General features: G+C 40.8%; 1 protein-coding gene across 2 annotated transcripts in view; it reads left to right on the forward strand.

Annotated features, from left to right (window-relative positions):
- Positions 1–26,578, forward strand: part of SVOP (SV2 related protein) — a 102,393-nt gene that overhangs the window by 24,129 nt on the left and 51,686 nt on the right. The window contains exon 2 of one of the 2 annotated variants that reach the window (XM_077296095.1): positions 2,587–2,711. In XM_077296095.1, coding sequence (XP_077152210.1) covers positions 2,677–2,711 — 35 coding nt within the window. In that variant the 5' untranslated portion in view covers positions 2,587–2,676. Of the gene's footprint in view, positions 1–2,504; positions 2,712–26,578 lie in introns of those variants that run through there. The other variant, XM_077296086.1, reaches the window with a different exon arrangement.

Here is a 26,578-nt window from a genome sequence, read left to right on the forward strand (position 1 = left end):
TTTGTTTCATTGCAGCCATTTGGTAAATTCATAAATTCAAAAAATTTCTTTTTTCCACATTAATGTACACTCTGCACCCCATCTTGACTGAAAAAAACAAATGTAGACATTTTTGCAAATTTAATAAAAAGGAAAAACTGAAATATCACAGTCATAAGTATTCAGACCTTTTGCTCAGACACTCATATTTAAGTCACATGCTGTCCATTTCCTTGTGATCCTCCTTGAGATGGTTCTACTCCTTTCATTGGAGTCCAGCTGTGTTTAATTAAACTGATAGGACTTGATTTGGAAAGGCACACACCTGTCTATATAAGACCTCACAGCTCACAGTGCATGTCAGACCAAATGAGAATCATGAGGTCAAAGGAACTGGCCAATGAGCTCAGAGACAGAATTACGCCAAGGCACAGATGTGGCCAAGGTTACAACAGAATTTCTGCAGTACTCAATGATCCTAAGAGCACAGTGGCCTCCATAATCTTTAAATGGAAGAAGTTTAGGACCACCAGAAGTCTTCCTAGACCTGGCTGTCCAGCCAAACTGAGTAATCGTGGGAGAAGAGCCTTGGTGAGAGAGGTAAAGAAGAAACCCAAGATCACTGTGGCTGATCTCAAGAGATGCAGTAGGGAGATGGGAGAAAGTTCCACAAAGTCAACTATCACTGCAGCCCTTCACCTGTCGGGCCTTTATGGCAGAGTGACCCGATGGAAGCCTCTCCTCAGTGCAAGACATATAAAAGCCCGCATAGAGTTTGCTTAAAAACACATGAAGGACTCCCAAACTATGAGAAATAAGATTCTCTGGTCTGATGAGATGAAGATAAACCTTTTTGGTTATAATTCTACGTGGTATGTGTGGAGAAAACCAGGCACTGCTCATCACCTGCCCAATACAATCCCAACAGTGAAAGAAGGTGGTGCCAGCATCATACTATGTGGGTGTTTTTCATCTACAGGGACAGGACAACTGGTTGTCATTGAAGGAAACATGAATGCGGCCAAGTACAGAGATATCCTGGATGAAAACTTTTTTCACAATGCTCTGGACATCAGACTTGGCCAAAAGTTCACCTTCCAACAAGACAATTACCCTAAGCACACAGCTAAAATAACAAAGGAGTGGCTTCAGAACAACTCTGTGACCATTCTTGACTGGCCCAGCCAGAGCCCTGACCTAAACCCAATTGAGCATCTCTGGAGAGACCCGAAAATGGCTGTCCACCAATGTTCACTAGACAACCTGATGAAACTGGATAGGATCTGCAAGGAAGAATGGCAGAGGGATCCCCAAATCCAGGTGGGAAAAACTTGTTGCATCATTCCCAAGAAGAGTCATGGCTGTACTAGCTCAAAAGGATGCTTCTACTTAATACTGAGCAAAGAGTCTGAACACTTATGACCATGGGATATTTCAGCTTTTCTTTTTTAATAAAATTGCAAAAATTGCTACATTTCTGTTTTTTTCCATGAAGATGGGGTGGTGAGTGAACATTAATGAGAAAAAATGAACTTTTTTGAATTTACCAAATGGCTGCAATGAAACAAACAGTGAAAAACTTAAAGGGGTATTAATACTTTCTGTACCCACTGAACTTGGTGCTTGAAGTTGGAGGCAATGGTGTGGTGAGTGTTCTTGATATTCAAATACTGAATGAGGGTAAAATCTAGATGCAAGTATACTGACCATAAAGTAGGGGGCACACAGTCTCGTTCTGGTTTTGTGAGAACGTTGACTGTCTTTATACCAGGTTTTGGGTGTCACTACAGTGGGAGGGAATTGGGGGAGGCAGCAGGCACTGAATGTGGCTCGTGACCATCTCTCAGAGTTGAATGTGGTTCTCAATGTAAGAAAGGTTGGGGACCACTGATATAGCTATAAACTTGGGATATTTTGATATGCACAGATAGCACCTACCAGTTTTGCAATTCCAGGTCTGCATTAGAATAATATAATAAATGTTAAGGGAACCTGTCATGTGTGGTAACGCTATTAACCTGCAGATATAGGGTTCATTTGCAGGTTAATAGCATTATAAAGGTGCGGCACCTGGGAGAAAATGAAAGTCAGCGGCTGCTAGGGAAATAAAGTTCATTTTGTCCCAGGTGCTGAACTTAAAGTATTGTGGCCAGACACCTTCATAACACTATTAACCTTAAGATTAACCCCCATATCTGCAGGCTAATAGCATTATTGGCCCTAACAGGTTCCCCATAAATGGACTTCTCTGGATTCATGACTTGCCTGTCTTGCTGCTGGTCATCTACTCATCTCATCTCATAAACAGCAGGCTTTACATTCAAGTTGTGTTTTAGTGTGTCTGACATAACCAGCAAATGTAAAATCTGTATTCTTCCAACCAAGTACCAGACTTGCTGAGTTTTATCAATCAGCTATTATTATCAGCCAGGGATCTATGGGAAGCCAATAGGAAATAGCTATGCAGTAAGCAATGTGGGAAATAGAGGGAGAGCCAATGGGGGGCTATGTTACATGTGAGAGGAGAGGAGGGCCTGTGTGGCTAGCATTCCTGGCAAGGGACCATTCCTGAAGTGTGACACATCTGTTTGTGCTCCCAACACACAGGAGCTGTCCAGCAGGCAGACCTCCTGAATCCAGCACAATGTGAGAGGCCATGAGAGCAGAAGGTGCATCTGTACCACACACAGCACAGAGATGGAGGATGACCTGTTCCAGCTAAGACATCTTCCGTGAGTAGCTCAAAGATCTTCATCATCTTCATTATCTCTTTGTAAAGAGAAATCTCTTCTGCATCCAAGGAGCAGGATAAGGCCCCTTATGTGATGAGTAACATTGCAAGGGGAATTCATGGCAGACGAACAGTCAAATAGACTAAGGGGATGGTTTCTCTATTGTACCAAAGGGTTAATGACTCAAGCATGAGCAGGGCTGGATTTAGAGACGGAAAGGGGGTTGTCTATGAGGAGCTCCATCGTCTTCTTTATCATTAACAATGCAAGGAATTTTATGGGGGTCGGCTAACCATTTCCCTTATGAGAGGGACGCTGTGCAGGCAGTAGGCACACAAGATATTAATGCATGGTCATATAAAGTAAAACCTTTTGGGGGGATTTGTCATAAAATTGGCAAAAAAACATACAAATAATTTATATATGTATATATACTTTCTAGCATACCTGTGCTTTTTATTTGTTGTGCTTTTCTTATCTAACGCCATCATATTCCGCAGTGCTTTACAAACATTATCATTGTCGTCCCCACTGTGGCTCAAAGTGTAGATTCCCTATCAGCATGTATTTGGAGCGTGGGAGGAAATCCACACAAACACAGAGAGAAAATACAAACTCCTTGCAGATGTTGTATTAGGTGGGATTTGAACCCAGGACCCCACTGAGCCACTGGGTGCTAACCACTGAGCCACCTCACTTAAGCTTATTTACAAGACATTGTGTAATTATCTATCGTCTAATGTTTAGAGAAATGAGAAAGAAATGTCCATAATTTAATGGGCAATACCCAGTGTTGCTGAAAAAAACACAGTATATAAATACTGTAAGAGCTCTGTGTTAAGAGGAGTATGTGCAATGAAACAGTCTTGGCTTATTTCAAGTTGAAATAATATATACACTGTACTACTACATAGTTCTTCTTTTTGCTTGAAGTTTTGTTTAAGAAACAGTAACACTGTAGCAACAACATACTGTAAATAGAATACGTTATTTTAAAGTGTAATTTTTATTTTTCCTTTTCATACATCAGTTGTGCACATGAAAATAAGCCACTTTGTAATATATCTCATCAAAGAAATTTGCTAATTTGTCCTGGATTAATCCTTCACTCTGAATTCGGTGAAGATAGATTTTCCCATAAATAAGATAAGAGATGACAGTTAGTGCTTTTAGAATCCTTTAAAAAGGGGACGAGCTAGAAGAAAACACATTCTGCTGCAAGTATCAACTATTATCTCCTGTCTCAGTAATGGGAAAATTTGTGTTCACTGAAGACAAATTTTATCTGCGAATTGAGATTTTTGGGAATGAATTATCAGTCCAGAAGGAGAAAGCAGATTTCTCTGACAAGTTTCTAATTTTCATATGTACTATTGATTTGTGGAAAAAAAAAGGACAGTTACGCTTTAAGCTTTATTTCGCATTCCTTGTAGAAAGTGAATTAATGTACGTAATTACTGAAATAGAGTAGCTGCTTTACACTGCCATTTCAAAAGATAATAACTTGGCCTTTTGAATGCTGAATTTAGTTGCAGAACACAATATAACTGATACAGATATTAGATAGATAGATAGATAGATAGATAGATAGATAGATAGATAGATAGATAGATAGATAGATAGATGGAATTGTATACAGCATATGGGTTACATACCCCTAAGTCCAGGTGGGAGTCCCCAGAAAAAGTGGTGGAGAATTAAAGGGCTAAAATCCTGTGGGACTTCAAGATCCAGACGGATAAGCAGGTGATTGCTAACCAACCAGACATTGTGATAGTAGACAAGGATCAGAGGACAGCAATGATAATAGATGTAATAGATGTGGCAGTGCCAAGTGACAGCAACATCAGAAAGAAGGAATATGAGAAGCTGGAGAAATACCAGGGCCTCAAAGGAGAACTGGAGAAGATGTGGGAGGTGAAGAAAACAGTGATTCCAGTGATGATAGGAGCACTTGGAGCAGTGACCCCTAACTTACTGTCTATAGGAAAATATAAATAAATGTTTTTTTAATCCCTTAACGATCGCCAATACACCTTTTAATGGTGGCAATTAAGCATACTTATGCCTCAACGCCGCTTTTTAACAGCGCTGAGAAATAAGTGTATAACGTCCCCCAGAGTCGTAATTTCTCCGGAGTCTCGGCTACCAGGGGTAGCCGAGACCCCAGAGAACATGATTTGGGTCGGTTTTACCGACCCCAGTGTTGCGATCGCCATTATTAAGAGAATAATGGCAACTGAAAAAAAAAAACCTAAACCTCCGATTTCCCATTTAATTTCTCTCTCTTCTGATGTGAAATGGAGTCCCCCCGGTACCTCTGATGTCCCTGCAGCCCCCCGTGAAGTCACCCAGGCCACCAGCATCTTCGGGAAGAAAATGGTAGGCGCATGCACAGTGCGCCCGCCGAGATCTGCGGGCCGGCACCCGGCAACAATAGGAATTTTTTCCTATTGGTTCATTTTGATCACTGTGATAGACCCTATCACAGTAATCAAAATAAAAAAATAGTAAATAAAATCCCACTTTATCACCCCCTTAGGGAAAAATAATAAATTAAAATAAATATATTTACTTCCATTTTTCCATTAGTGTTAGAGTTGGGCTAAAAATAAAGTTGGGCTAAAGTTAGTTTTAGGGTTGGGCTTAAGCTAGGGTTAGGGTTGGGCTTAAGCTAGGGTTAGGGTTGGGCTACGGTTAGGGTTGAGCTAGGGTTAGGTTTGAAGCTAGGGTTAGGGTTTGGCTAAAGTTAGGGTTGGGCTAAAGTTAGGGTTGGGCTACGGTTAAGGTTGTGGTTATGGTTGAGATTATGGTTAGGGATGGGATTAGGATTACGGATGTTGGGGTTAGGTTTGTGGTTTGGGTTATGGTTAGGGTTGGGATTAGGGTTCGGGGTGTGTTGGAGTTAGGGTTGGAGTTAAAATTGGGGGAAGGTTCCACTGTTAAGGTACATCACAGGGTCTCCAAACGGTGCTCCCTCCCTTCTGAGCCCTGCAATGCGCCCAAACAGTGGCTTTACCCCACATATGGGGTATCAGCGTACTCAGGAGAAATTGCACAACAAATTTTGTGGTCCATTTTCTCCTGATACCCTTATGAAAATAAAAAAAAAATATTCCAAAGTAAATTTTTTGTGAAAATGTAAAATGTTCATTTTTTCCTTCCACATTGCTATAGTTCTTGTGTTGCACATGAAGGGTTAATAAACTTCTTGAGTGTGGTTTTGCACACCTTGAGGAGTGCAGTTTTTAGAATGGTGTCACTTTTGGGTATTTTCAAATTTGAGTTAGTCCCTAAAAAAAATGGTTTTGTAAATTTTGTTGGAAAAATGAGAAATCGCGGGTCAACTTTTAACCCTTATAACGTCCTAACGAAAAAATTATGTTTCGTGCTGATGTAAAGTAGACGTGGGAAATGTTATTTATTAACTATTTTGTGTGACGCCTCTCTGATTTAAGGGCACAAAAATTAAAAGTTAACAAAGTGCAAAATTTTCACAGTTTTTGTAAAATTTCCGTTTTTTTTCATAAAATATACGCAAATTATATAGAATACATTTTTACCACTAACATGAATTACAATGTGTCACGAAAAAACATTCTCAGAATCAGTGGGATATGCTGAAGCATGGCAGAGCTATGACCTCATAATGTGACAGTGGTCAGAATTGTACAATTTGGCTTGGTCATGAAGTACCAAATTGGCTCTGTCACTAAAGGGTTGAAAAACAACATCAACAAAACACATGGACATACTGGCTTACACTAGCAAAATAAAAGGTTATGATATTTTGAGAATTATCGAATGTTGACCTATTATCTACATCAAAGAACATTACAACAGTCTACTTACATTAATAAAACAGATTTTACAACTCATACTTTACTCAAAAATAAGTGACGAGCAACAATTGGATGAAGTGTGAACAATATGTCCACCCATTCACTACATATTGTACAATGAATGATAACCAACTGTAGAAATTCCTCCATATTAACAATCTTCTGTATCTTTCAATCCTCTAGAAGAGCCTAAGTTAATATTTAGGGATGAGCGAATAGCTTCGGGTTCCTCCTTATCTGAATAGCTATAGCGCTTACCGAATAGCTGCATCGGGAACCTGGATGCCTGAAGCGCTCCCAATAATCAGCTGTTTTGCGCATGGAGAGCCTGTTTGTTGGGCTCTCCATGCATGTGGTGTGACTATCACACAGCCGTGACACAAGCAGCTGCGGCGCCAAACAGCTGATTATCGGGAGCGCTCCAGGTATCCGGGTTCCCGCTGCAGCTATTCGGTAAGTGCTACAGCTATTCGGATAAGGAGTTATGCGAAGCTATTCGCTCATCCCTGTTAATATTGCTTTGGCAATACTCAAGCCATTTCTATAAATTACTTCCTCCTTCCAAGGTTTTTAGCTAATTGGTCCAATTTGAGCATACTGGCACAGCTAAGCTTCGTTGTTGTTATTGTCTGATCTAAGCAAAACCTACTGTATAAACACTGAGGAAATATTAATGTAAAACGCCTGCGATATTGGATGTACTGCATTTCTTGATTAACCAAGTATTCATAATCCAAAAACATGTCAGAGCAATGCACTGTACGTTAACACCTTAATAGCAAAGCCAATTTTGACCTTAATGACCAAGCCAAATCTTATCATTCTGACCACTGTCATTTTATGAGGTTATAACCATGAAACGCTTCAACATATCCCACTGATTCCAGATCATTTTTTCGTGACATATTGATCTTCATGATAGTGGTAAAATTAATTTGATATTACCTGCGTTTATTTGTGAAAAAAATGGAAATTTGGCAAAAATTTTGAAAATGTAACGATTTTCAAACTTTTAATTATTATGCCCTTAAATCAGAGATATGTAACACAACATAGTTAATAAATAAAATGTCCCACCTGTCTACTTTACATCAGCACAATTTTTGAAACATAATTTTTTTGTTAGGAAGTTAGAAAGTTTAAAAGTTGACCAGCGGTTTCTCATTTTTTGAAACAAAATTTACAAAACCATTTTTTTTTAGGGACCACATCACATAGGAAGTGACTTTGAGGGGTCTATATGATAGAAAATACTCAAAATTGACTTCTAAAAACTGCACCCCTCAAGGTGCTCAAAACCACATTCAAGAAGTTTATTAACCCTTGAAGTGCTTCACAGGAACAGAAGCAATATGGAAGGAAAAATTAGCATTTAATTTTTTTCACCAAAAATCAACTTTAGACTCAAATTTTTTTATTTTCAAAAGGGTAACAGTAGAAAATGGACACCAAATTTTGTTGTACAATTTCTCCTGAATACACTGATACCTTATTTGTGGGGGGAAATCTACTGTTTGAGCTGAGCAGGGCTCAGAAGGGAAGGATCGCCATTTGACTTTTTGAATGGAAAATTTGCTGGAATAATTAGCAGACGCCATATTGCATTTGCAGAGCCCTTAATGTGCCTAAACAGTGGAAACCCCCCACAAGTGACCCCATTTTGGAAATCACACTCCTCAAGGATTTTATCCAGGGGTATAGTAAGCATGTTGAACCTACAGGTACGACACAGAATTTGATTATGTCGTCAGATTGAATATGTCGTCATTAGTGTTGAGCGCAAGTGCTCGCTACTCGAGTTTGCATTGGGTGCTCAGGTATGCACCGAATATCGCAGGTGCCAAGTGACTTGCTCAAGTCCCAGACCTGCATGTTTTGCGGCTGTTAGACACCCCCAAATAAACATGCGGGGATCCGCAATACTGCGTGCATACTCGAGCACCCAATGCACACTTGAGTAGTGAGCACTTGCGCTCAACACTAGCCATCATAGTGTCATTTTTTTAGATTTTGAACAACAAACAATTTTAACCCTAACCTCAACCCCAACCAAAACACTTAACCCCAACTGCAAAGGAAAATGATGAGGGATGGATCAGGAGGGCCCGGGGATGGTGGAGGTACTGAGGTGTTTTGGGGGGCATCAATTCTCTCTCCTCTGACATTTATATCATGTCAGAAGAGAGAGAAATCATTCAAACACCGGGCACACTTTTTAGTTTTGTGATCAGGGACCGAAAAATCCAGCCCTGATCATGTTCTCTGGGGTCTCAGCTAACTGAAACCCCAGAGATTTTCTGACCCTGGGGGCACTACAGCCTTATTCCTCGGCGATTAGGGAATAATTACACTTTTCGGCTGCTGTTTTAATGCATATCGGTAGTCGCTAAGGGGTTAACGTAATATTAAATTTTACTACTTATTCTTTATTTGGTTTAGATTCTTAGTTTCTGTAATTTTTTATTATTCTTAAAGGCTATCTAGACCTTTGACAAGAAAAACAGATTTCAGATTTGTTAGCGGTAAACTTAAAAAAATTGCATTATGTTTCAGGCTTCAATTTCCATTGCTTGCAATGCATGGAGGATGTGAACATTGTGCTGTCTTTGTGTTTATTAGAGGGTGTGGGTGTGTACTTGTGTGTTTAGGTGTGTGTGTTGTTGTGGTTCATCTCTGATCCCCTTGAAAATTCTGCTTGCTCTTGCACTAAAGCATGTGAGTGTATGATCATTATACCTTGCAGATTTTACTCTGTGTTCTCCCCTATTCTTCTACATTTGCTGCCTGTGTGTTTTTGTCCTCTATTCCAACAAGTTTTCCTCTTTCTACACTGATACTACTGGTGTATAATCACTCTGATCATTTCTCTTTTGAAACAGCCTGTGTAATATCCCTTGAAAACTTCGAGTGCTCTCGTCCCTCTTTCTCCCTACTGATACGTGCAACAATTAGCAAAGGGAGAGTAGAATAAGCCCAGATGAGCTGATAGTAACCAGGGAGAGTGTGTTCTCAAATCTGTGTCAAAAGTAGCTGCAGAGCCAGCTGTGGAAAGGAGTTGCACAGACTCTACCACAGCAAGATAGTAGGAACGTTTAAGTTAAGACTATTTAAAAAAATGGCTTGATTTGGCATTCAGCAAGCCAATGAACAATTAAAAATAACGGCATGGAAATGTCCATACCAGCCTCAGGCTGATAGCAGCCACAAGGTATGTGCTGTCACATTTATATTAGAAACAGCAGCACAGTCAGCAATATAAAGCAGTTACACAAACGCTACAGCAGCAAAATGGTAAGAATTTTTTATGAAGACTATTTAGAAAGTTGGTTATTTTTGCATAGCCCATAGTGGCTTGTGTGTACATCTGGAGAGAACTGTCAACCAACTAAAACAGTGCAGGAGGAAGCTGACCAGGACAAGACTGGACTAGTTTAGTCTATTCCTATAATCCCTGGCCAGATCTACAAACTATGTTTTATTCTGAAATGCTTGAGTGTTTCAGAGAAAAACATACCTTTGCTGCCATCGTGAAGGCAGGCTCTGATGCATGCTGCCTTTGGTTTGGGCTGTATGAATCACCTGACATATTCCACATAAAAAAATGAAAAATCAATGCAAAAGTGTCAATAGTGGAGATGATTGAATTTCTGAAATTCGTATTTTTCAGGTTTGGTCAGCTTTTCCCCAAAATTCGATTTGCAGCAAATGTATTAATCACAGGTACTGTGACTTCCCTGTAATGATGTGCATATCTGCTAACATCTCCTAGGACTGTATCTAATGCAATTGTTACCATCCACCTCTCGTGTCTCCCCTTTTCCTCATAGTTTGTAAGCTTGCGAGCAGGGCCCTCATTCCTCCTGGTATCTATTTTGAACTGTGATTTCTGTTATGCTGTAATGTCTATTGTCTGTACAAGTCCCCTCTATAATTTGTAAAGCGCTGCGGAATATGTTGGCGCTATATAAATAAAATTATTATTATTATTATTATTATTAATGTCTTTCAATATCTTTTATGTAAATACGGCTTTAGTGACCTCACCATAAAAATGGATGGTAACTGGTAGTAACCAACAACCCATTTAATAATACAGTGCACACAGATTTTCATTTTTTTTATGCCTAAACACACTTATAGGCAGAGATTTGTCAGTCAATGCTAGTAGATGGGGAAAAAGCCAACGGGACCCGCCTGTGCAACTAGTTTTCAGGGTCAAACATACCTGGTGTGATCTTACAGCCAGTGGCTGATACATGCATGCTGCCCATGATTTAGACAGCATATATCACTTGTCAGGTTTCCTTTAAATAACAGACCAAAAATTATCACAAATAGTTATCATCAGGCAGACTTTTTTTATGCAGAACAAGCACTCAAACTGATAGAGATGCTGTCAGAGGTAACGTCATCCTGCTGTGACTTTATGCTGTACTCCATAATATACTCTACTTCCTCCACACTAATATGGGTCCTTTAGGAAAAGGAGGCCAGTTGTTGCCTGAGTTGGGTAGTGCTACTGTACAGGCAGTGGGTGCCAGTGGTGGTGGTGGTGCTTTTGCTGCAGCTAGTGGCTTCCACTCTCTTAGCTGTGGTATGTAGGTCCATTAATATCCTTCTTCCTTTAAACAACATGTCAATTTGGCTAAATATAACATGGATATTTAGGGGAAGTCAAGGAAATACGTCAGCTTAATGTGGTTTATTAACTTAAAAGGAACTTACAGCACAGACCAAAAGTTTGGACACACCTTCTCATTTAAAGATTTTTCTGTATTTTCATGACTATGAAAATTGTACATTCACGCTGAAGGCATCAAAACTATGAACTAACACATGTGGAATTATATACTTAACAAAAAACTGTGAAACAAATGAAATTATGTCTTATATTCTAGGTTCTTCAAAGTAGCCACCTTTTGCATTGGTGACTGCTTTGCACACTCTTCGCATTCTCTTGATGAGCTTCAAGAGGTAGTCACCGGGAATGGTCTTCCAACAATCTTGAAGGAGTTCCCAGAAATGCTTAGCACTTGTTGGCCCTTTTGCCTTCACTCTGCAGTCCAGCTCACCCCAAACCATCTTGATTGGGTTCAGGTCTGGTGACTGTGGAGGCCAGGTCATCTGGCGTAGCACCCCATCACTCTCCTTCTTGGTCAAATTGCCCTTACACAGCCTGGAGGTGTGTTTGGGGTCATTGTCCTGTTGAAAAATAATTGATGGTCCAACTAAACACAAACCGGATGGAATTGCATGCCGCTGCAAGATGCTGTGGTAGCCATGATGGTTCAGTATGCCTTCAATTTTGAATAAGTCCCCAACAGTGTCACCAGCAAAGCACCCCCACACCACCACACCTCCTCCTCCATGCTTCACGGTGGGAACCAGGCATGTAGAGTCCATCCGTTCACCTTTTCTGCGTCGCACAAAGACACGGTGGTTGGAACCAAAGATCTCAAATTTGGACTCATCAGACCAAAGAACAGATTTCAACTGGTCTAATGTCCATTCCTTGTGTTCTTTAGCCCAAACAAGTCTCTTCTGCTTGTTGCCTGTCCTTAGCAGTGGTTTCCTAGCAGCTATTTTACCATGAAGGCCTGCTGCACAAAGTCTCCTCTTAACAGTTGTTGTAGAGATGTGTCTGCTGCTAGAACTCTGTGTGGCATCAACCTGGTCTCTAATCTGAGCTGCTGTTAACCTGCGATTTCTGATGCTGGTGACTCGGATAAACTGCGATTTGTTTCTTTGTAGCGCTTGATGGTTTTTGCCACTGCACTTGGGGACACTTTCAAAGTTTTCCCAATTTTTCGGACTGACTGACCTTCATTTCTTAAAGTAATGATGGCCACTCGTTTTTCTTAGCTGCTCTTTTCTTCCATAATACAAATTCTAACAGTCTATTCAGTAGGACTATCAGCTGTGTATCCACCAGACTTCTGCACACCACAGCTGATGGTCCCAATCCCATTTATAAGGCAAGAAATCCCACTTATTAAACCTGACAGGGCACACCTGTGAAGTGAAAACCATTCCGGTGACTACCTCTTGAAGCTCATCAAGAGAATGCCAAGAGTGTGCAAAGCAATCATCAAAGCAAAAGGTGGCTACTTTGAAGAACCTAGAATATAAGACATAATTTCAGTTGTTTCCCACTTTTTTGTTAAGTATATAATTCCACATGCGTTAATTCATAGTTTTGATGCCTTCAGTGTGAATGTACAATTTTCATAGTCATGAAAATACAGAAAAATCTTTAAATGAGAAGGTGTGTCCAAACTTTTGGTCTTTACTGTATATAAAATCCTTCAAGCCTACCAGTCTGCCTTAATTAATTATTTAGATTACAGAGCTAATCCTTTATCCCAATGCAAGTTTTATTGTCATTCTTGGCATTTGAAAATTTACCTGACTAGGTTGGGTGAATAGTAGGTCTTTCTTTTTTCTCTATAGCAGTCCAGCCTCTGATTGTCAAATCTCCACCAGGACCTGCTCCTGAGACATCTTCTGTTGCCAGATGCCGCCGTGCTCATTTTGCAGGCGGTACTGGTGATAGAAGAGATGTTGGAACCAGAAGCTTTGGACATTGCAGGCTATGTCCAGCCATTTAGATTTGGTCGGCTGGGACCTGCAGTGCTGCCTGGCAGTAAGGGTGTGTATGCTGTCTAGCTCAAGTTATCAGCTTCCTGCCTCAGACAATTGGGGAGCACCACACCCTACTTAAGCTTCCAGCTTACTGCAGGAATCTGCCAGATATAGTGTTGTGTTTTTTTTCTGGTTCAGTCCTGTCTATTTAGGTCCTTGTTGTTATCATTGTTCTTTGTTTTGACCTCGGCTTGTGTTACTATTCTTGCAAATTCTGATTTTGTACCTTTCCAGCCTTGTTTGTCTTGAACACTCCTGCCAGCCTGCACCAGCAAACAACAGCTTATTTTGTGGCCCCAGTCCAATGGTCCCTATTTAAGTCCAGATACCCATACGGGGGTTAAAGAGTGAGGGCCACGGCAACCCCTAGGATCTGGTAAGCCTGTCCGTGGTAGCCATTTTGAATTTCCCAGGCAACCACTGACAGAACGTCATTACACTGATGCTGTTATTACGCCCCTTCAGCCTAATTGACACCTTGCCACTATGCATGCCATTGCTTCATTGTGCAAGACAATTTCTTTGTGACATTGTGTATATCCAAGCAGGAAAGATTTCTCACTCATGTATGGGATTTGCTACAATGTAGAAATTATGTGGATAGTGGGAAGATGTCAATCACATCCAGAAGGTGAGGGGTGTGATAAAAGTATCAGTGATCTAAATGCTTTCAGGGGGGAAATAGACACCCCACTGGTCGAGTCAGGTTAATTTCCATATGCTGAGGATGGCAATATATTTTTAAAGCATATATGAAGTAATCTCTGGGTTGTTAGCTATGTCATTGGGATAAAGAATGATCATTCTAAAGTATAAAGAGGTGGTTTAGAATTCTTGTGGGACCTGATAGTAATGGTGTATGTGATTCTGATGTCAAAAGGCAATATTTATAACATTGTGAGTTGTGTTTTTACTGTCCACACTAAACTACCGTATATTTTTCATAAAGAAAGTCCCATGGTTGTTCCCTAACTCAGATTCCTAAATAAAGCCGATAAGTAGACATAGTGCAAACCTTCCATGAATTAAAAATGAGGGCGCGTTTATTGGCTGTAATCATAATTTCAAATACAGCACTTGTGCTGTCATAAACAGACCGACATTTCAGCTTTTAACCCAACTTAAGTTTTGCCTTCTTCTGAAGCTTGGCTAATGTACATCATTACATGATTTCAACACCTTACGTCTAGCTCACTTGTTCTTTTTATGGACACTGTAGAGGTTTGTACTCACTCAGCTGCTCTTGAGGTAAGCACAGGAGGCGGTTTCAACGCAATAGTCCAGGCAAGTTTATTTAACTTCATAGACTGCTCCAGATGACAAAAAATAGCCTTTTCTGGCACAAAGTGAAAACAAACTGAAAAGAAATAGTCAATAAGGTATTGTGGATCCGCCCGCTCAGGTCAGTGCCTTTAGCAACACACTGAAGGTAAACACGAACTTCAAGTAAATAGTCCATATAGCCCTGCGGGTCCACCCTCACAGGTCAGTGTCTTTATCACACATTGGAGGTCTCCACACCTCAGACACAGACACTGAATGAGAGACTCGGCCTCCATTTTATCTGCCAAGCCAGGCCCCTGGTGTTGGTATATGTGTCATTCCCACCCGTCTCTTATGACCACTTGTAAAACCCGGCCCTGGAATGGCCCAAATAACTCTCTCAGCACTATAAGTGCTGGAGCATACTTCCGAGCTCACATCACCGCAGCTAACAGCCGCAATTGAACATATCTCCCTTTAAGGACTTGTGCTGTGGCCATCTTACATACCCTCCCCCAAAGCTTGGCTTGGCACCTTCTGCCAATAAACAGTGGACACACGACAGAGCGTCAGCATTGCCATGCAGTTTCCCTGACCTATGCTCCACCTGGAAGTTAAAATCCTGAAGTATTAGGAACCACCTGGTCACTCGGGCATTGTTCCCTTTTTTCTCATGCACCCACTTCAGTGGGGCATGGTCTGACACCAGTCTGAACTTCCTGCCCAAGAGGTAGAACCTTAGAAAGACCAACGCCCACTTGATGGCTAAACATTCCTTCTCCACTATGGAATAGTTTTTCTCGCAGGATGACAACTTCTGGCTAAGATACATGATGGGGTGCTCTTTCCCATTCACCTCTTGAGATAAGACTGTGCCCAGCCCAACATTTGATGCGTCCATTTGGAACACAAACTCCTTGGAGAAATCAGGTGCTACCAGCACCGGCTGCTTGCTCAATTATCACCCGTCTCACCTCCTCATTTATGGCAAAATGTGGTTATCGAGTAACAATCTTCGGCTTTTGAGCTACCCCATTTAGTACCATTATTAAATGCCCCTTTTTAGAGTTAAATCCTTGAGTTGGTCGGTTCCAAAGTTTCCCCCGGACACCTCCAGCCCAGGGATGCTGGCCCCAGTGGATATGGCCTCATCCACATTGCCAACAAGTACACAAAATGGAAACCTGTCATCCGCAGCCTGCGACGAGGTTTCTTCGGGAGCAACCTGGCTGTTCTCCGAACAACCAGACGTCCTCCCTTTTCCCCACAAGTCCCAAAATAATACTAAGTCCCGCCCTATTATAATAGGGTGCAATAGGTCTTTGACCATGCCGACCTCATGGGAGTTGATGCCACAGTTTGTGTTTACGACCACTTGGGCCTCAGGGTAGCCCTTCACATCGCCATGGATACAGTGGATGCCCACACTCAATCAGAAATCAGCCGACGAAGAATTGTGGCCCTCACTAGGGTTACCAAACTTCCTGAGTCCAGCAGACCAGTCAGTTGCACCCCGTTTACTGTCACAGGGCATGACTGCAACCCCTCTCCCATTTGAGGAACAGAACTGCAGGCCGGATATGCAAAATACGAGCAGCGCCGTTCTGTGCTACAGTCCATTGGTTCATTTCAAATACTTATTTTCCCCACTATACACGATATCTATAACTTTTATATTTACACAAATCTGTTGGCACCCTAGAAATTGTTTTAGAAAATGAAGTATTTCTCCCAGAAAATTATTGCAATTACACTTGTTTTGTTATACACATGTTTATTTCCTTTGCATGTATTGAAACAACACAAAAACAGTGAAAAAATGGCAAATTGGACATAATTTCAAACAAAACCCCCAAAATGTGCTAGACAAAATTGTTGGCACTCTCAACTTAATATTTGTTTATCTGAATAAGGCTTTTCACAGGAGATTTCCGAATAAGGCTCGGCCAAGAGGATCCGGAGGATCCTCATAAAAGGGGAGGTACTGTTAGAATCTGTTTTGTTTTTGACCATCCGCCATCTTGTTGTGGTTTTCTGGCTGCTGGTCTTTTCCCCCTGGTGCTAGGTTGTCTTAGGTCAGGTGATTGTATCACCCTTTATTACCCAGCACCTGCCTCCCATTCCTTATTGGACAACAGTGTTAATCCGCTAGAGTTCTGGCTAGGTGCTTTGATAGCTCTCTGTGTTTGATATTGTGCAGTTCTGGGATCTCTGGTTCTGCTATCCTTAGTTTCTGTTTTCAGTTGGTTTCTGCAGCCTTCTCTGAGTTTTTCTATTAGGAGGTGACCTGTTTTTATACCCAGTCCTTAGATCTTTCAGGGACCTCCTCCCCCCATCTATAGGTCTTCACTGAGATTAACCTAGGATCGTCAGTGGGTCTATTCTCAAGGAATGGGTCGCCCACTCCATTGTAGGGTATCAGCCTAGTCTCAGTGCAGGGTCAGTTTTCCCCCTTTCTATTCTAGTTCTGTGTTGCAGTTCAGTAACAAAAATTATGTCCAAATTGCCTTTTTTCTCTCTCTGTTTTCTTTGAACATGTGTATAACAAAACATGCATAATTGCAATAATTTTCTGAGAGAAATACTTCATTTTCTGGAACAATTTCAAGGCTGCCAACACATTCATCCATGACTGTACATATAATACTTTGCAGTACCATATTCACAGGTTAATGGAAATAGGAGATACGTGACACTTTGTTATATATTGTACACTATGTGCACAATTATTAGGCAATTTGTACGTTTGATGACTAATTTTATTATTAAACAACTACAATGTTGTCAATTAATCCAAAAGATTAATACACCTAAAACCTACAGTATATATTTAACCCCTTCATGACCTTGGGATTTTCCGTTTTTCCGTGTTCGTTTTTCGCTCCCCTCCTTCCCATAGCCATAACTTTTTTATTTTTCCGTCAATTGGGCCATGTAAGGGCATATTTTTTGCGGGACGAGTTGTACTTTTGAACGACATCATTGGTTTTACCATGTCGTGTACTAGAAAACGGGAAAAAAATTCCAAGTGCAGTGAAATTGCAAAAAAAGTGCAGTCCCACACTTGTTTTTTGGTTGCCTTTTTTGCTAGGTTCACTAAAAGCTAAAACTGACCTGCCATTATGATTCTCCAGGTCAGTACGAGTTCATAGACACCTAACATGACTAGGTTATTTTTAATCTAAGTGGTAAAAAAAAATTCCAAACTTTGCTAAAAAAAAATTGCGCCATTTTCCGATACTCGTAGCGTCTCCATTTTTCATGATCTGGGATTGGTTGAGGGCTTATTTTTTGCGTTCCGAGCTGGCGTTTTTAATGATACCATTTTGGTGCATATACGTTCTTTTGATCGCCCGTTATTGCATTTTAATGCAATGTCGCGGTGACCAAAAAAACGTAATTCTGGCGTTTCAAATTTTTTTCTCGCTACGCCGTTTAGCGATCAGGTTAATGCTTTTTTTTATTGATTTATTTTGATTGGGGCAAAAGGGGGGTGATTTAAACTTTTTATATTTTTTTATTTTTTTCACATTTTTTTTAACTTTTTTTTTAACTTTTGCCATGCATCTATAGCCTCCATAGGAGGCTAGAAGCTGGGACAACACAATCGCCTCTGCTACATAGCAGCGATCTGATGTTCGCTGCTATGTAGCAGAATTGCAGGTGTGGCTGTGAGCGCTGACCACAGGGTGGCGCTCACAGCTGCCGGGGATCAGTAACCATAAAAGTCTCAAGGACCTCTATGGTTACTATTCTGAAGCATCGCCGACCTCCAATCATGTGACGGGGGTCGGCGATGCGATCATTTCCGGCCGCCCGGCCGGAAGCGGTAGTTAAATGCCGCTGTCTGCGTTTGACAGTGGCATTTAACTAGTTAATAGGCGCGGGCAGATCGCGATTCTGCCCGCGCCTATTACGGGCACATGTCAGCTGTTCAAAACAGCTGACATGTTCCGGCTTTGATGAGGGCTCACCGCCGAAGCCCGCATCAAAGCGGGGCTTCTGACCTCGGACGTACTATCCCGTCCGAGGTCAGAAAGGGGTTAGGAAAATATCTATGTGTACAGAATTATTATGCAACTAAATGAAAAATGTAATTGTTCTCATCTCATTTGTTTATTTCTATCTGTTTATTTCCAAGGCTTTTACTGGCTTACCAAGTAACGGAGTACTTCGATGCATGTGATGGAGCATTGTCCTGCATAATAATCGTGATTTAATTGACTTTTTCCAGTATGCCATCTCCACCTTGCTGGCATCTGAGCTGACCTGAGATCTGTGCCCATTACTGATAAAGACATGTTTCCATTTATCTGGACTGTGAAGAGTCACTCTCATCTCATGAGTCTATAAAACTTTTAAAAAATCTGTCTTCAGATATTTTTGGGCCCAGTCATGGATAGGGGACAACTTCCAAACTTGAGTATAGCTCTTTAACCCCTTTCTGTCATTAGACGTACTATTCCGTCCATGTGGGGTGGGCCCTACTTCCCAAGGACGGAATAGTACGTCCAGCACGATCGGCCGCGCTCACGGGGGGAGCGCGGCCGATCGCGGCCGAGTGTCAGCTGACTATCGCAGCTGACATCCGGCACTATGTGCCAGGAGCGGTCACGGACCGCCCCCGGCACATTAACCCCCGGCACACCGCGATCAAACATGATCGCGGTGTACCGGCGGTATAGGGAAGCATCGCGCAGGGAGGGGGCTCCCTGCGGGCTTCCCTGAGACCCCCGGAGCAACGCGATGTGATCGCGTTGCTCCGAGGGTCTCCTACCTCCCTCCTCGCCGCAGGTCCCGGATCCAAGATGGCTGCGGCATCCGGGTCCTGCAGGGAGGGAGGTGGCTTACCGAGTGCCTGCTCAGTGCAGGCGCTGGTAAGCTTGCTGCACTCTAAGTGAGATCGCCGATTTGACAGAGTGCTGTGCACACTGTCAAATCACCGATCTGTAATGTCCCCCCCTGGGACAAAGTAAAAAAGTTAAAAAAAAATGTCCACATGTGTAAAAAAAAAATAAAAAAAAAATTCCTCAATAAATAAATAAAATAAAAAAATTATTCCCATAAATACATTTCTTTATCTAAATAAAAAAAATCAAACAATAAAAGTACACATATTTAGTATCGACGCGTCCGTAACGACCACACCTATAAAACTATATCACTAGTTAACCCCTTCAGTGAACACCGTAAAAAAAAAAAAAAAAACGAGGCAAAAAACAACGCTTTATTCTCATACCGCCAAACAAAAAGTGGAATAACACACGATCAAAAAGACGGATATAAATAACCATGGTACCGCTGAAAACGTCATCTTGTCCCGCAAAAAACGAGCCACCATACAGCATCATCAGCAAAAAAATAAAAAAGTTATAGTCCTTAGAATAAAGCGATGCCAAAATAATTATTTTTTCTATAAATTAGCTTTTATCGTATAAAAGCGCCAAAACATAAAAAAAATTATATAAATGAGGTATCGCTGTAATCGTACTGACCCGAATAAAAAAACTGCTTTATCAATTTTACCAAACGCGGAACGGTATAAACGCCTCCCCCAAAAGAAATTCATGAATAGCTGGTTTTTGGTCATTCTGCCTCACAAAAATCGGAATAAAAAGCGATCAAAAAAATCTCCCGTGCCCGAACATGTTACCAATAAAAACGTCAACTCGTCCCACAAAAAACAAGACCTCACATGACTCTGTGGACTCAAATATGGAAAAATTATAGCTCTCAAAATGTGGTAACGCAAAAAATATTTTTTGCAATAAAAAGCGTCTTTCAGTGTGTGACGGCTGCCAATCATAAAAATCCGCTAAATAACCCGCTATAAAAGTAAATCAAACCCCCCTTCATCACCCCCTTAGTTAGGGAAAAATTAAAAAAATTTAAAAAATGTATTTATTTCCATTTTCCCATTAGGGTTAGGGCTAGGGTTGGGGCTAAAGTTAGGGTTAGGGTTTGGATTACATTTACGGTTGGGAATAGGGTTGGGATTAGTGTTAGGGGTGTGTCTGGGTTAGGGGTGTGGTTAGGGTTACCGTTGGGGTTAGGGTAAGGGGTGTGTTTGGATCAGGGTTTCAGTTATAATTGGGGGTTTCCACTGTTTAGGCACATCAGGGGCTCTCCAAATGTGACATGGCGTCCGATTTCAATTCCAGCCAATTCTGCGTTGAAAAAGTAAATCAGTGCTTCTTCCCTTCCAAGCTCTCCCGTGCGCCCAAACAGGGGTTTACCCCAACATATGGGGTATCAGCGTACTCGGAACACATTGGAGAACAACTTTTGGGGTCCAATTTCTCCTGTTACCCTTGGGAAAATACAAAACTAGGGGCTAAAAAATGGTGTCACTTGTGGGGGGTTTCTACTGTTTAGGTACATTAGGGGCTCTGCAAATGCAATGTGACGCCTGCAGACCAATCCATCTAAGTCTGCATTGCAAATGATGATCCTTCCCTTCCGAGCTCTGCCATGCGCTCAAACGGTGGTTCCCCCCAGATATCAGGTATCATCGTACTCAGGACAAATTGGACAACAATATATAGGGTCTAATTTCTCCTGTTAACCTTGGAAAAATACAAAACTGGGGGCTAAAAAATAATTTTTGTGGAAAAAAAATATTTTTTATTTGCACGGCTCTCCGTTATAGACTGTAGTGAAACACTTGGGGGTTCAAAGCTCTCACAACACATCTAGATGAGTTCCTTAGGGGGTCTACTTTCCAAAATGGTGTCACTTGTGGGGGGTTTTACTGTTTAGGTACATTAGGGGCTCTGCAAACGCAATGTGACGCCTGCAAACCATTCCATCTAAGTCTGCATTCCAAATGGCGCTCCATCCCTTCCGAGCCCTCCCATGCGCCCAAACGGTGGTTCCCCCCCACATATGGGGTATCAGCGTACTCAGGACAAATTGAACAACAACTTTTGGGGTCCAATTTCTTCTCTTACCCTTTGGAAAATAAAAAATTGGGGGCGAAAAGTTCATATTTGTGAAAAAATATGATTTTTTATTTTTACGGTTCTGCATTATAAACTTCTGTGAAGCACTTGGTGGGTCAAAGTGCTCACCACACATCTAGATAAGTTCCTTAGGGGGTCTACTTTCCAAAATGGTGTCACTTGTTGGGGGTTTCAATGTTTAGGCACATCAGGGGCTCTCCAAACGCAACATGGCGTCCCATGTCAATTCCTGTCAATTTTGCAGTGAAAAGTCAAACGGCGCTCCTTCCCTTCCGAGCTCTCCCATGCGCCCAAACAGTAGTTTATCCCCACATATGGGGTATCAGCGTACTCAGGACAAATTGCACAACAACTTTTGGGGTCCAATTTCTTCTCTTACCCTTGGGAAAATAAAAAATTGGGGGCGAAAAGATCATTTTTGTGAAAAAATATGATTTTTTATTTTTACGGTTCTGCATTATAAACTTCTGTGAAGCACTTGGTAGGTCAAAGTGCTCACAACACATCTAGATAAGTTCCTTAGGGGGTCTACTTTCCAAAATCGTGTCACTTGTGGGGGGATTCAATGTTTAGGCACATCAGTGGCTCTCCAAACGCAACATGGCGTCCCATCTCAATTCCAGTAAATTTAGCATTGAAAAGTCAAATGGCGCTCCTTCGCTTTCGAGCTCTGTCATGCGCCCAAACAGTGGTTTACCCCTACATATGGGGTATCGGCGTACTCAGGACAAATTGTAAAACACCTTTTGGGGTCCATTTTCTCCTGTTACCCTTGGTAAAATAAAACAAATTGGAGCTGAAGTAAATTTTGTGTGAAAAAAAGTTAAATGTTCATTTTTATTTAAACATTCCAAAAATTCCTGTGAAACACCTGAAGGGTTAATAAACTTTTTGAATGTGGGTTTGAGCACCTTGAGGGGTGCAGTTTTTAGAATGTTGTCACACTTGGGTATTTTCTATCATATAGACCCCTCAAAATGACTTCAAATGAGATGTGGTCCCTAAAAAAAATGGTGTTGTAAAAATGAGAAATTGCTGGTCAACTTTTAACCCTTATAACTCCCTAACAAAAAAAAATTTTGGTTCCAAAATGGTGCTGATGTAAAGTAGACATGTGGGAAATGTTACTTATTAAGTATTTTGTGTGACATATCACTGTGATTTAATTGCATAAAAATTCAAATTTGGAAAATTGCGAAATTTTCAAAATTTTCGCCAAATTTCCATTTTTTTCACAAATAAACGCAGGTAATATCAAAGAAATTTTACCACTATCATGAAGTACAATATGTCACGAGAAAACAATGTCAGAATCACCAGGATCCGTTGAAGCGTTCCAGAGTTATGACCTCATAAAGGGACAGTGGTCAGAATTGTAAAAATTGGCCCGGTCCATAACGTGCAAAACCACCCTTGGGGGTGAAGGGGTTAAGAAACTCAAGTCTGTGCAGAAACACTTGTGTGCAAACACCAAAATCTCTTCTCACTTCTCTTCTTAGTCAAAATGTGTATGGCGTTTCTGTTGAGACTCTTATGTGAGGCCTTCGGGACAGTTAGACCTATTCATTGTTTTTAAATATGGTGCATGGTTAGAATCATAGTAAGAATGTGGGAGGTTTCTTTTGGGACAAACACAAAAAAAGACTACAGAATAATAAACTAAATAAGTGATTAAATAAATGGATAAGAATATATATCAAATTCGCTGAATGTTTTAGTATGAAACAAAAAATATTTGTAAAATTCACAATCTCTGGATTTTTATGTAACGATAAGAAAGATAGGTAAAAATATTTGAAGTTCATGATATCATGATTGGCAATAATGTATGTGGAAAAGTCGTTGATGATTCGATAAATTACATTTGCAATTTATCTGAACACTCATCATAACAATCTAGAGTTAATTTCCACTAGAAAAACTGAAGCCGTAAACTTTGTGAAAAATAACATTTGTGTCAGTCTCAAAACTTTTGGCCTTGACTGTATAATATCTTTGTCCTCTTGCTTTTTTTAAAGGGTGGTGAGTGAAGAAACATGGAAGACCATTTTTTACCTAGAAGTTGCACCTTGCAAGGACTTTGTGTGTCTTTCTTAGGCCTCTGTACCGTGACATGTGATTAATAGGACTTTTGTTCACTTATGTAACTGTTGTTGAAACCACATCAAAAGCTGCTTCAAATACTCACTAAGGCTAGTTTCACATTTGCGTTTAAAAATGCAACGTTTTTAACGCAAACGCATGTGGTGAAAAAACGCATGTAAACGCGTGCAAACGCTGCGTTTTTTAGACGCATGCGTTTTTTTATGCAGAAAAAAAACGCGGCGTTTTGCCGCATTTACATGCGTTTTTTCCTGTATTTGCGTTTTTGAAACACATGCTGAGAAGTGTGTGACAGCTGCCAATCATCAAAATCATCTAGAAAACCCAATATAAATAGAAAAAGCTATATTTACTTCAGCGCGATATATGTGAAAAGCCGGTAATTCAATTGCCGGCTTTTCATTTCTCCTGCCTAAAAACCCGACATGATATGAGACATGGTTTACATACAGTAAACCATGTCATATCCCCCTTTTTTTTGCATATTCCACACTACTAATGTTAGTAGTGTGTATGTGCAAAATTTCGGCGCTGTAGCTATTAAATTTAAGGGTTAAATCGCGGAAAAAATTGGCGTGGGCTCCCGCGCAATTTTCTCCGCCAGAGTGGTAAAGCCAGTGACTGAGGGCAGATATTAATAGCCTAGAGAGGGTCCATGGTTATTGGCCCCCCTGGCTAAAAACATCTGCCCCCAGCCACCCCAGAAAAGGCACATCTGGAAGATGCGCCTATTCTGGCACTTGGCCACTCTCTTCCCACTCCCGTGTAGCGGTGGGATATGGGGGTAATGAAGGGTTAATGTCACCTTGCTATTGTAAGGTGACATTAAGCCAGATTAATAATGGAGAGGCGTCAATTATGACACCTATCCATTATTAATCCAATTGTATGAAATGGTTAAAAAAAACACACACACAATATTGCATAGTATTTTAATGAAATAAACACACAGGTTGTTGTAATATTTTATTGCTCTCTCAATCCACCTGAAGACCCTCGATCTGTAACAAATTAAAAATAATAAAAATATTTTACAGGCAGGAGCTCTGCTATAATGCAGCTGTGCTCCTGCCTGTAAACCCCGGAGAATGAAGGTAATGTAGGTCAATGACCTATAGTTACCTTCAGTCGCGGTGATGCGACCTCTGCTGGATGTCCTCATATGACGTCGAGCGTGGGAAAAAGTTCCCAGGCTCCAGTTCATTGACGCCTCTCCATTATTAATCTGGCTTAATGTCACCTTACAATAGCAAGGTGACATTAACCCTTCATTACCCCATATCCCACCGCTACACGGGAGTGGGAAGAGAGTGGCCAAGTGCCAGAATAGGCGCATCTTCCAGATGTCACTGGCTTTACCACTCTGGCAGAGAAAATTGCGCAGGAGCCCACGCCAATTTTTTCTGCGATTTAAACCTTAAAATTAATAGCTACAGCACCAAAATTTTGCACATACACACTACTAACATTAGTAGTGTGGAATATGCAAAAAAAAGGTGGATATGACATGGTTTACTGTATGTAAACCATGTCTCATATCATGTCGGGTTTAGGCAGGAGAAATTAAAAGCCGGCAATTGAATTACCAGCTTTAGGGGTAGGGTTAGGGTTAGGGTTTGGATCCCTTTATCACCTTGATGGTGGGGGGGTGGCTTATCAGTGTGTAGTCTTGTTTTTTTCTATAAAAACGCATGCGTTTTTAACGCAAACAAACGCATGTGCTTAAAAACGCATGCGTTTACATAGACAGAAATACTTTTTTTTGCCGCAAGAAAACGCCTCTAGAAATTACTACATGTTGCATTTCTGCAACCAAACGCAAGCATGGAAAAAACGCATGCGTTGTCAAACGCGGCAAACCGCATGCAAAAAAAACGCATGCGTTTTTAATGTTAAACATAGGAAAAAAACGCATGCGTTTTTTTGCGGAAAAACGCTGCGGCAAAAAACGCAAATGTGAAACCAGCCTGAGTAAGCTTCCTATTGTTTTCAATGCAAAGACACTTTTATAATGCACATGGTCCTGTTTTCAGTGTGGGAAAATAAGCAATATGTACATTTTTTAAGTATTCTGCCTTCAATAATGCTTCAAATTCGACTGCTGAGTCAAGTGAAGCAGAAAAAGTGACTTGTTTTTTTTTACCTTTTTTTTTACGTGGATGTTTCAGACATAAGTATGTAGGTCAGAAAACTTTGTTTGAACTTGCCCTAAGCTGTGTATTGACTTCAATGGGAAAAACATACCTATAGTACATGGTGCTATTTTTGACCATGAGTCACTTCTTGAAGTGTTTCTGTTTGGAAAAAAGTATGTGAAATCTGCAGACAGAATCGATTGAAGCAGACAAATGCTCCATGCACTAAAGTTGCATAAAAAATCACCCTTAAAAATGGTTTTGATGCGGTTTTTGGATGTGTGAACTTATTCTAAGATGCCAAAGCTCAGATGCAACTGCATCCTATGTTCCCTCTATAGATATGTCTATTCCTTTTCCCTGTGTTTCAGTCTTTTGTTTGCTGCTGATTTTTTCTATCTACAAATGAAACAAAGCAAGTATGAAGTTCTCTGACTGCTGAACTAGTACCATACTAAAATCAGAATATTTCTGTAATGTTTGTAAAGAATGTTCTGAACATATTGGTTCACGGCCTTCACCATTTCACAAGCAGATCAGATATTATGCGCCAGCACATAAAGGCTGGTTAGATATTTTCCACTTCTGTGTGAACAGCCTTTCAGCAACTATAGAAAGATGTAAGAATTGCTTCTATGTTTGAATGAACCGTGTACTCATTTATTTTTTATACCGTATTGATCACTGTGCCTTCTTAAAGGTGAATAATGTTACTAATAATGAACCCTTTTTAGTTCAGTTCATTCCTTCGTAAGTACAATAGATTACAAATGCCATTTGAGGGATTTATAGAAATTAGTGCTGGTCTAATTAAAAGTAGTGGAGTTGTCAAAAGCAAGTGAAGAGGTTCATTTACCAAAGAGTTTTTTTAAAGAAGTGAAATCAAACTGGGACAGTTCTTAACTTTTGCTTTTCTCTAG

Source organism: Ranitomeya variabilis, chromosome 1 (genome assembly GCF_051348905.1).
Source record: "Ranitomeya variabilis isolate aRanVar5 chromosome 1, aRanVar5.hap1, whole genome shotgun sequence".
Taxonomy (NCBI): Eukaryota; Metazoa; Chordata; class Amphibia; order Anura; family Dendrobatidae; genus Ranitomeya; species Ranitomeya variabilis.